This window comes from Neophocaena asiaeorientalis, unplaced genomic scaffold (assembly GCF_003031525.2).
Source record: "Neophocaena asiaeorientalis asiaeorientalis breed wild unplaced genomic scaffold, Neophocaena_asiaeorientalis_V1.1 scaffold671, whole genome shotgun sequence".
NCBI classification, from domain to species: Eukaryota; Metazoa; Chordata; class Mammalia; order Artiodactyla; family Phocoenidae; genus Neophocaena; species Neophocaena asiaeorientalis.
This window is the reverse complement of record NW_020175533.1, coordinates 2492948-2503978: the sequence shown is the minus strand read 5'-3', so window position 1 is coordinate 2503978 and position 11031 is coordinate 2492948. Positions and strand designations below refer to the sequence as shown.

The following is an 11031-nucleotide window of genomic DNA, read 5'->3' as shown; positions in this document are numbered from 1 at the left end:
CAGATTCAATGCAATCCCTATCAAACTACCACTGGCATTTTTCACAGAACTAGAACAAAAAATTTCACAATTTGTATGGAAACATAAAAGACCCCGAACAGCCAAAGGAGTCTTGAGAACGAAAAATGGAGCTGGAGTAATGAGGTTCCCTGACTTCAGACTATACTACAAAGCTACAGTAATTAAGACAGTAACAGAAATATAGATCAATGGAACAGGATAGAAAGCCCAGTTGGATAAAGAAGATGTGGCACATATATACAATGGAATATTACTCAGCCATAAAAAGAAACGAATCTGAGCTCTTTGTAATGAGGTGGATAGACCTAGAGTATGTCATATAGAGTGAAGTAAGTCAGAAAGAGAAATACAAATACCGTATGCTAACACATAGAAAAAACAATGAAAAAACAATGTCATGAAGAACCTAGGGGTAAGACAGGAATAAAGTCCTACTAGAGAATGGACTTGAGGATATGGGGAGGGGGAAGGGTAAGCTGCGACAAAGCGAGAGAGTGACATGGACATATATACACTGATAACTAACACACCATTGTAAAGCAATTATACTCCAATAAAGATGTAAAAAATTAATTAATTAAAAAATAGAAAACTTAAAAAAAAAGATTCACCTCAGGGCTTTTTAAATATGTGGATCCCCTTGGACAGCTATTTATATGTTTACAGGTTATTAACTATTTGGTTGAAAGATGAGAAGAGGCCAGGGTGGGCCAAAGAGCCATTGCCGCCATGAACTAGAGATCAATTAAACCCAGAAACAGAGCTTTCTGGTGGAGAATCCAGCCCCTTTTTTTCTGCCCCATATCTGGGAAGGAACTGTTAGGGAGCCAAGAAAAAGAGACAGCCTAGCAAGGAAGCACATGGTTTTTGTGTACTTCTGAGAAAGCTGCCTTGGGTTCACACGTGGCAGGGGTGGAGGGGCAGGGGAGGGGCTCCCACAGACCTCAGTGGGAGGCCTGGCCCTTAGACTGTACTTGGTGGCTGGGGCTTTGTTTTCACAGGACTGTGATGGGAGGAACTGTGACTTACAGATCTCTGTCAAGGCCCGGCTCTGCTGCTGCAGCTTCGGGACAAGGGCTCTTGTTTTGCTTCCAGTACACTCCCTAAGACAAGGCTTAAGCCAGAGAAGGGTCCCAAGGAAGCCCTGCCCTGGGAGCTCTTTAACCTACTGCAATTTGCAGGTCTGATTTTTGGAGAAATCTGTACCTCCATTAACTAGATGGACCCAAAGACCATTGAAAACAAAAATGAGATATAGACCCATTTCACCTCCTCTCATTTCCTCAATGCCAGCTCTGCTCAACAAGGTCCAGGCCTGAGTCACTCCACCTCTTATGCCCCCTGGAAAGCAGGCTGGTTTGAGGTTTAACTGTTCAAATGTTGCTTTTTGTTTCATTTAATGAAAATTTTAATTTTTCTGGCAATTACTGATCTGGTGTCAGTCCTTCATTCTACAGGCAATGATTTATGGCCAGAATACATAATGTGCATTGACCCAGGGTTTTTAATACCCCTTTACCGCATTTAATTCCCTACTAGTCTGAGAATCAGAGCTGACAGGATTCACTTTCCGACAACTATAGCATCTTTTCAGTGGCACACAACCCCTTCTGAGTTTAACTTGTACCTGGACTATTTGGTACTAGCTCCAAATCCAAGGTACCTATTTGGCCAACAGAAGAGAAGGACTCTTTTTATGCTGATCAAATGGCACCACTTTCACATTCCAGGAGTGGCCTCTAAAAGCAGTTGAATCTGTTGACCAATTACTGCCTAGGAGAACAGCTAAATAGTAATTATGTCAAACCAAACCCTTGTCAGTTGCACTGTCATATGTAAATGGATAACACTAAACAATTTTAGCCAAAAGATTTCCCCATTCAGTTACACAGCGCTTCATCTGGAGGACGAATTATCTTAGAATCAAATCAGGTTGTAGTCCTTTTCAAAATTAAACATAACTCAGGAGCTAAGGTTCCTCGAGGGCAGAAATAAATGAGGTTTGGGGTAAATTTTTCCCTCAAAATACCCAGGTCAAAGTCTGTCCTTCTTGATTTTTTTTAATGGGACAGAATTTGGGGAATTCAACAAAGTATTTCTTTAAATTCTGAAACAGATGAAGCGCTCAGAAAGGAGGAACTCCTCTACGTTGTCCATAGATATTACTGAGTTTATTTTCCATGATTTTACTCAAGAGCATTTGCTGTGTAGGCATCCTTTTGACAAATTTCTTTAAGAGCTTAAAATTCTCCTCCCTCAAAAAAAAAAGTGCCCTTCTTTTGTGATAAACCTTGATCCTTGAGAACTTTGTAAATTGTCCTATTTCCTACCTTATCTGGGCAGCTAGAGAGTATAGTGCCTGCTTGGTGAGAGGAAGCCTGGGTGGCTAGGAGAAGGGGTGAGACGGAGGCTTTTTATTGTATGTATGTTTTAACTTTCAAATTTTGAAACTTCTCCATGTATCATCTATCTAAAAAAATTAATGAACTTTAAATAAGATGGCATGATGATGGCTGAGGAGCTGTATATTTAAAAAGATTTAAGAAACATATAGCCCAACTTCAATGCTTGAAGCTATTTAGGATCCTGCCATGAACAAATAAGTTAAAAAATTATAAGACAATAGGAAAAATTTGAACTCTGGAAAAAAGAAGAAAGACCTCATGCAGCATAAATAAATAAATAAATACATAATTTAAATAATATATTATTTTAATTTTTATCAAACTGATTGAATAGAAGTATGTAATTACAGGGATTGGTGTCATTCGAAGATGTGTCTGTGGACTTCACCCAGGAGGAGTGGAATCATCTGGACCCTACTCAGAGAACCCTGTACAAAGATGTGATGCTGGAGAACTATAGCCATTTGGTCTCTGTGGGTGAGTACAGATTCCCTGAGTAATTCATAGTGTACCCAATAGAACAACTTTCCATCTCTGAAGTGTAGTAATACTTTGACCTCAAGTTCCAGGAACTAAAGATTCTTATTTTTATTTATTGACGCATAGTTGAATTACAACGTTGTGTTAGTTTCTGGTGTACAGCAAAGTGATTAAGTTATATATACATATATATATATATATATTCTTTTTCATCTTCTTTTCCATCGTGTTTATTTTTTTTTTCCATTTTTTTGGCTGTGCCACGCGGCATATGGGATCTTAGTTCCCTGACCAGGGATTGAACCTGCGTCCCCTGCAGTGGAAGCGTGGAGTCTTAAACATTGGACCACCAGGGAAGTCCCTCCATTATGGTTTATTACAGTATATTGAATATAGTTCCCTGTGCTATACAGTAGGTCCTTGTTGTTTATCTGTTTTACATATAGTAATTTGTATCTGCTAATCCCAAACTCCTAATTTATCCCTCCCCCACTCCCTTTCCCCTTTAGTAACCATAAGATTCTTTAAAAAAATTTTTTATAAAAGTATAGTTGATTTACAATATTGTATTTGTTTCAGGTGTATAGCAAGGTGATTCAGTTATATATATACATATATTTTTTGAGATTCTTTTCTATTATAGGTTATTATAAGATATTGAATATAGTTCCTGTGTTATACAGTAAATCCTTGTTGCTTATCTATTTTATGTATCGTAGTTTGTATCTATTAATCCCATACACCTAATTTATCCCTCCTCCCCCTCTCTTTCCCCTTTGGTAACCATAAGTTTGTTTTCTATGTCTGTGAGTCTATTTCTGAGGAACTAAAGATTCTTAATTGCTCTTAGACTGAACAAGGTGTTTGTATTTTCACCTCTCATGTGAAACGTATGCTTATTAAAATGTACCTTACTAATTACTTTGAGGCCCTGAAGCCCACACAGATGTACCCAAGTCTTGTATCATTTCCCATTACAGGGTATCCTGTTACTGAAGTAGATATGATTACCTCTTTGGAGAAGCGAGGACTTTGGATCATAGAGAGAGAAATCTCAAGTTTGAGTTGTACAGGTAAATAAGAAATGAATAGGTGGGAGATGATGAGGGTAAGACTCCAGTGTGTCAGTGAGTGCCAGACATCTCTTAAAGCTCAGAAATATCTTCCTAAAGCATATGAACTTTTTTTTTCTAACTCCAAATTGTTAGTTTTGTGAGTTACTGTCTCATGATAATCTTGGAATGAGATGGAGAGGAACTTGACTATAATTGGCCTTGTCCTTCTGCTTCTTCCCTTGGTCACCTCAGTTATTTTCAGCCTTCCTGAAAGGCTCTTTCCATCCTATTTTGAGTCCCCTCCCTCCAAATCCTAGATCTGATACCATTTCAAAAAATCCTTTTTTCCTACTCAGTGGCTACCTAAACCTATTTTCACTTTCTCTCCTCAATTTTAAGGTACTTTTCTTAAACAATCAAAGTCACTTATATTTATTGTTACTCTCCTGTTCCAATATCTATTAGAGCAATTTGAGCTTTTTTCCCCTTAAGCTCAGCATATAGGAGAGACATGTGCTTCGAATTTCTTTCTGACTGGTATCTAGTAAAAAGAAAATAAAAGTCAACCCTACAAAGGTCTGCTTCTGACAAAAGGTGTATTCACACGGTATGGTTTATTATTCTTCTTTCTAGAAGTCTGGCAAGTTGACCAGCTGGAGAGGTACCAGAAAAACCAAAACAGACACCTGAGACAAGCTATATCCATTAATGAGAAAAATTTGACTAAGGATAGAGGTCATGAATATAATGGATTTGTAAACCCACTTCCTCAGAGCACAAGGGTGGTTTCTTCATTACACACTCCCTATATATATGACTCAGAAAAGTTTTCAAGATAATTAGGGTTTACTCGGTCATAATAGAGGCTTTGCAGCTCAGAATGTTATGAATGTAATGGATGTGGAAAATTATTAATTCATGGCAGGCTTGAGAAAAATAATGGAATGAAATCCCATGACCATAATGTGGGTGGAAAAGGTCATAAGCATAACCCATTCTTTGTTCAGCATAATATAACTCAAGCTGGAGAGAAAATCTGTTAATTTCCTGAGTGTAGAAAAACTTTCAGCAAGAATTCACTCCTTATTGCTAATCAGATCACTCATGTAGGAGAAAAACCCTACAGATGTACAGAATACAGAAAAGCCTTCAACAAGAAGGCACACTTCAGTGTATATCAGAAGTACAACGCACAAAAGAGAGAAACTCTTTGAATGTAATGAATGTGGCAAATCCTTCAGAGAGAAATCAGCACTGCATATACATCAGAGAACGCACACAGGTGATAAACCATATACATGCAACGAATGTGGCAAAGCCTTCCAAGAAAAGACAAAGCTCATTATATATCAGAGAACTCACACAGAAGAGAAATCCTGTGAATGTAATGAATGTGCGAGAACCTTCAATCAAAAGGTACATATCAGGGCTTCCCTGGTGGCGCAGTGGTTGAGAGTCTGTCTGCCGATGCAGGGGACACGGGTTCGTGCCCCGGTCCGGGAAGATCCCACATGCCACGGAGCGGCTGGGCCCGTGAGCCATGGCAGCTGAGCCTGCCTGTCCGGAGCCTGTGCTCCGCAACAGGAGAGGCCGCAACAGTGAGAGGCCCGCGTACTGCAAAAAAACCAAAAAAAACCAAAAAAAAAAACAAAAAACAGGTACATATCAGAGAACACACACAGGAGAGAAACCCTATGAATGTAATGAATGTGGCAAATCCTTCAGAGAGAAATCAAAATCGCGTAGACATCAAAGAACTCATACAGGAGAGAAACCTTATGTGTGTTTAGACTGTGGAGGAGCCTTCACCCTTAAGCTGAATCTCAGTGCTCATCAAAGAATTCATACAGTAGAAAAAAACTATGGATGTACTGTACTGTATGTGGGAAAGTCTTCTCCCTGAAGTACTATCTTATGTTACATTGGAGAGCTCATACAGGAGAAAAATTTGAGAAATCCCATGAATGCAATGAATGTGATAAAGTTTTCTTCCAGTAGTCATATCTCATTATTCATTTGAGAGTTCACACAGGGGAGAAACCCTATGAGTGTAATGTATGTGAGAAAGCTTTCTCCCTGAAATCATATCTCGTTATACATCAAAGAACTCACACACGAGAGAAACCCTATAAATGTGATAAGTGTAGTAGAGCCTTCAGAGAGAAGTCAAAACTCACTCTACATCGAAGAACCCACATAGGCGAGAAACCCTATGGCTTTCCTGAATATAAGAAAAACCTTCCAGAAGTTAAAGTTCATCATGGATTAAAGAACTCAGAGAAAAGAGAAACTTTGCAAAAGAACTGAAAATGGAAAATCCTTCATAAAAAAGTGAAAGGAAAAGAAAAAGATGAGGTGAAAGGATCATGCCTTAGCTAAGGTGGTCAGGGAAGGTCTTTCTAAAAATAAGGAGCCAGCCATACTGGGGGTACGAACATTCCAGGCATAAGGAATAGCAAGAGCCAAGATCCTGGTGCAAAATACTTGGCCTCTGTAGTTGTTATCATGGGTATATAGTGAATGACTATTTTACATCAGAGAGGTTGTTCAAGACTGCAGTCCTTTGAAGCCTTGAATATATGAGAGCCAAACCTCATGGTAAATCTGGGCACAGGTATCAAGAGAAACCCAATTTAATTGATTTTGATAAACATAGTCCCATGGCAATGATATTAAGGGAAATATTCCAGATTTAATATCAAACTCTCATAGAAAAAAACCTAATACAGTCTATTATGAAGAACAGCTGCTTTCACATCTTCCATAATGGGGAATAAGTGCTATCTACCGAAAAAAGAGTTTATCAAATGATATAAAATTAGAGATTTAAAGATAACCACTAAAGGAATAACAATGATAAATATACTATAAATGTTGTAAATTATTAGAAAGGATGCATAATCGGAAAAATGTAAAGGAAACACTAGGGCATCAAATCCAGTTTTCAGAAGTAGCAACAGTTGATAATGCCAATATTCTTGCCCCAACCTATTCTACGTTCAAGATTTTGGCTTCTTCTTTGTGTGGACCTTCCCCCTGTCTGAGCTAGATCATGCAGTCTTCCCAGAAATACTATGAGCTACCTGATAGGCTTTAAGGAGATCTGCTTTTTACTTAAATTCACCAGAGTTTATTTATGCTGTTTTTGATAAATAACTATCTCATTCAGAAATTGGTATCCAGAGTGATGGTACCTTTAACGGACCCCAGGGAAATGCGAGATTTGGTTATCTAGGCTGGTTGGGGCTGAAGGCAGGGGAAATCCACGTGGCATTAAGGAAGGGGGCTCTGGCATCCCTTGGCATGCAGTGGCAGATAACTGCTTTAATGATCATCTGTGCTTATCTGGATGAAGTCAACACTGAAAACAAGGCTTTGGGTAGTTGAATATCCACCCCAACCAAAGAGTACAAAGGACGTGAGGGACTGCTTCCTCACGAGGGTGGCTGCTTCCAATGGGGCTGGTCAGCACAAAGAGAAAGAACGGCAAGTTCAAATTCCTAAATTCTCTGCTCAAGACATAGACCGAAACCCGGGGATTCTGTAAAGATAATTATTACCTTGTGCATCCATTGAATTCCTGGCCTAAATTTCCAGTTTGTCATTTGAAACTTTGGTTACAGATCATGAAAGAAGGAGTTGGGGGCTGAGAGTTAGAATGGTAATAATGTGGGAGGATGTGGGAGAATGTGAATACTTTAAAATCCTAATTCCCACTGAGCTTCCTCTGTCAGCTGAAACCAATTCCATTTTCCCCTGAAGAGACTGTATCTACCTTAATTAAAGACCCTGTAGTTACTTCAACTGAGAGTGATACTTTTTAAGGGAAGCCAATTTTCATACCTCCCCACCCCACCCTTCTATTTCCAGACCTAGAATTGTCTTGTGTACTAAACACTTTATGTGCTTTACAAACATTAATTCATTTAATTCTCTCAACAACCCATGAGATAGTTACTACCACTATCATTCTCATTTTGCAGATGAGGAAACTGAGGCACAAAGAAATTAAGTGCCTTACCCAAGGCAACTTGGGGACAGTAAGTGGTAGAGATTATTTCTGAACCCAGGAGAACCTATGCTCTTAATCACTACATTATCCTCCACCCCCACCCTGAGTGAGCTTGTGTCCCCTGATTACAGCTTTGAATATATGGAGGGAGTGATTGAATAGGGGTACCTTCAGGCATTGGAAAAATGAAGAGAGTCAGACATCAGGGATCTCTTGAATTGTTTATAGATATCATCCTTTATTAAATCCACAAAAGAAAGGACAGAAAGGAAAATGAAATCTCTATCTCTGGGAAGCTGAGTCATGAATTAATTTCTGTTGTGTAAGGTTTTGCATACATATGACACCCCTTGAGCCATTCAGATAAATCATGGCCAGAATAGTGCTGGCTCCAAGAATCCCTGGGAAATGAAGGGAGAGAGGGAGGATGAAGTGGACAGGCTGATGGGGTGGTAGTGCCACTATCCCCGCTGCCCAGAGTCCAAGACATCCCATGAGACTTACCAGGTATTCATACCATTTTGTGAGGACACTATCTGCTTGGCACACATGATGTCATCCAGAATATGGCGGTTGAACAGTTCTAGGAGGAAGAGAGGGATATAGTAATCTGGTGTATTGGGGACAGGGTGACAGTGTATGAAGGGACAAGGGGTTCTGGGTTTCTTGGGGCCTGAATAACTTCAACCACTATACTGCCTGATCTTAGATGACCTTGATTCACTTATTAGCTGGCTATGAATTACATCAACTGCCATGTTGACTGGTTCTGTACAACCTTAACTCATTGACTGATCCTGAGTGATCTTGACTGTCATGTTTGTTGGTTATGAATAACCTCAACCACCATATTGGCTGGTCCTGGACAACCTCAGACTCCATGTTGGCCAGTTCCAGATGACTTCAACTGTCATTTTGTGTGGTTATGAATGATCTCAACTGCAATGGCTGTTGGCTGGCTGGAAAGCCACTCCACTGCAAGGTTGGTCAGTCCTGGGGACTCTTCAAACACTATGTTGTCAGGTCCTGGATAACATCAACACCCATTTTTACTAGTTACAAGTGACCTCAGTCTCTATGTTGGCTAGTCCTGTTCAACTTCAGCTACCATGGTGCCTGGTCCTAGATGACATCAACTGCTATGGTGGCTAGACGAGGATGACCTTAACTGCCATTCTGACTAGTTAATGATCTCAACCACTATGTTGACTAGTCCTGGATAACCTCAGCCTTCAAGCCGGCAAGTCCTGGGTGATCTCTTCTGTCACTGTGGCAGGACTTGGACAACTTCAACCTCCACTTGGGCTGGTCCCAAATAACCACAGTCTCCATTTTGGCCTATCTTGGACAACCTCAAACACCATTTTGGCCAACCCTGAACAACTTCTACTGCTATTCAATTTTGTCCTCAACAATACCACACTCTCGTCTGGAAAATTCTCTCCTTTCTGCACAGAGGTACCTTGTTTCTGTTCCTACAGACAGATATCTGCTTCTTCCTTCAGGGCCTGGACAACCCCAACCCCAAATCAGGACAGTTTCCCCCTCCATTCCACTTGGAGCTAAGTGTATTGTTTCCTGAGTCCTAGAAAATGGACTTGGGAGCTCTGAGTCCTCCTTACCTAGACAACATCTCCTTACCTAGACCTCCTTACCTAGACAACATCTCAGTGCAGTCTGGGTAAGGATACAGGCTGGTGTCTGTAACAGCCCAGGCAAGTCTGCTCCTTTCCCTATCATTTTTCTGCTTGTTACTCAAGGCTATGGCTTAGACAGTCTTGCCCTCTGCGTGTTGGGGAGTGAGGCCAGGCAGGGCTTCAAGGTGTCCTCAATGCTGCCTCACCATGACACTCCACGTGACAGAGGTTCTGGGTAGGTGTAACACCACTGTCACACCACCAGGTGGAGTTCAGCTGGAAAATGCCATATGCACTGCTGCCATCAGGATTGCGGTCCACGAAGGAGGTGTCAAAGCAACTTTCATAGTGTGCCATGCACAGCACTGGGGCAGGGAGGGGGGAGGTAGCAGATGGGCATGGGTCTTGGGAATAGGGGAGAGGGTAGGATGAGGGAATGGGGCAGGGATGGGTTTTTTTGTTTGTTTGTTTGCTTTTTTGTTTTTTGGGTTTTTTTGCGGTACGCGGGCCTGTCACTGTTGTGGCCTCTCCCGTTGTGGAGCACAGACTCCGGACGTGCAGGCTCAGCGGCCATGGCTCACGGGCCCAGCTGCTCTGTGGCATGTGGGAGCCTCCCGGACCAGGGCACAAACCCGCATCCCCTGCATCGGTAGGTGGACTCTCAACCACTGCGCCACCAGGGAAGCCCCCAGGGATGGTTTTCATCTTAGTTGTTGGGGGTGAATTCTTGGTTTGGGGTTGATGTTGGTGATTCTGGTGAGATACCAGTAATGGTGGTGGTGATGGTATCCATGGTGATAACAGCAGTGATGACATTGATGGTAAGGATGGTGGTGTTAGTAGAGATGAGGGTAAATGGTTGTGAAGGCAATGATGATGAAACTAGAGTTAGTTAAAGTACTCATCATAGTCAGAGGGTGACTGAGAGGATCATTCCCTAGCCTGGGAGGTAACAAATGGCAATGGGGGAGGGCTTGGGTCTGAGTGTGGTGGGCGGCTCGTGGCATGGGGTGACGAGTCTCACAGCCTCCAATGGTGTAGCCCTTGAAGCTGTTGAGGCCCGCCTCCTCCAGCTTCATTGCCAGGTCGCAGCGTTGGAAGATCTTGGCATCCACAGTGGCAGGCATCAGCATGGCCAGGGTCACCACCATAGTGTCCCAGGCCTGCATTATGACATGCACAAGCCCTCCTAACTGACCCATTGCTTCAGACTCACCCTTCAGTGCTCAGAACTAAGGGTATGCTGGAATTTTGGGCTCTGTGAAGGTCTAAGTGACAGATTCTGGAACAGAGAAGCCAGAGGGTTGGGCATCTCACCATCTTCCCCTGTGCTAGCTCTGTTAAAGACAGAAACAGAGAAAAAGAAAGATACTAATGTATACACAGAGGTGGAAGGAGACAAGGACAGGGAGAAACCCAGA

At 41.6% G+C, this 11031-nt stretch overlaps 1 protein-coding gene across 1 annotated transcript; it reads right to left on the bottom strand.

The window, feature by feature from the left end:
* Positions 1-8190: 8190 nt before the first annotated feature.
* SPACA5B (sperm acrosome associated 5B) lies at positions 8191-10829 on the bottom strand. Its single transcript, XM_024769341.1, has 4 exons — positions 10635-10829; positions 9817-9975; positions 8478-8556; positions 8191-8374 (listed from the first exon to the last, which is right to left on the bottom strand). The coding sequence occupies exons 1-4, from the start codon at positions 10810-10812 to the stop codon at positions 8275-8277; spliced, it is 516 nt and encodes a 171-aa protein (XP_024625109.1). The 5' UTR covers positions 10813-10829; the 3' UTR covers positions 8191-8274.
* Positions 10830-11031: the final 202 nt, after the last annotated feature.

Bases quoted from the DNA above. Each gene is read 5' to 3' on its own strand.
- SPACA5B (XM_024769341.1), bottom strand. From the start codon at position 10,812: ATGGGTCAGTTAGGAGGGCTTGTGCATGTCATAATGCAGGCCTGGGAC. The intron at 9,976-10,634 runs GTGAGACTCGTC...TCCCTGCCCCAG, and splicing joins GGGCTACACCATTGGAGGCT to TGCTGTGCATGGCACACTAT. The intron at 8,557-9,816 runs GTGAGGCAGCAT...TCTTCCTCCTAG, and splicing joins CTGTCACGTGGAGTGTCATG to AACTGTTCAACCGCCATATT.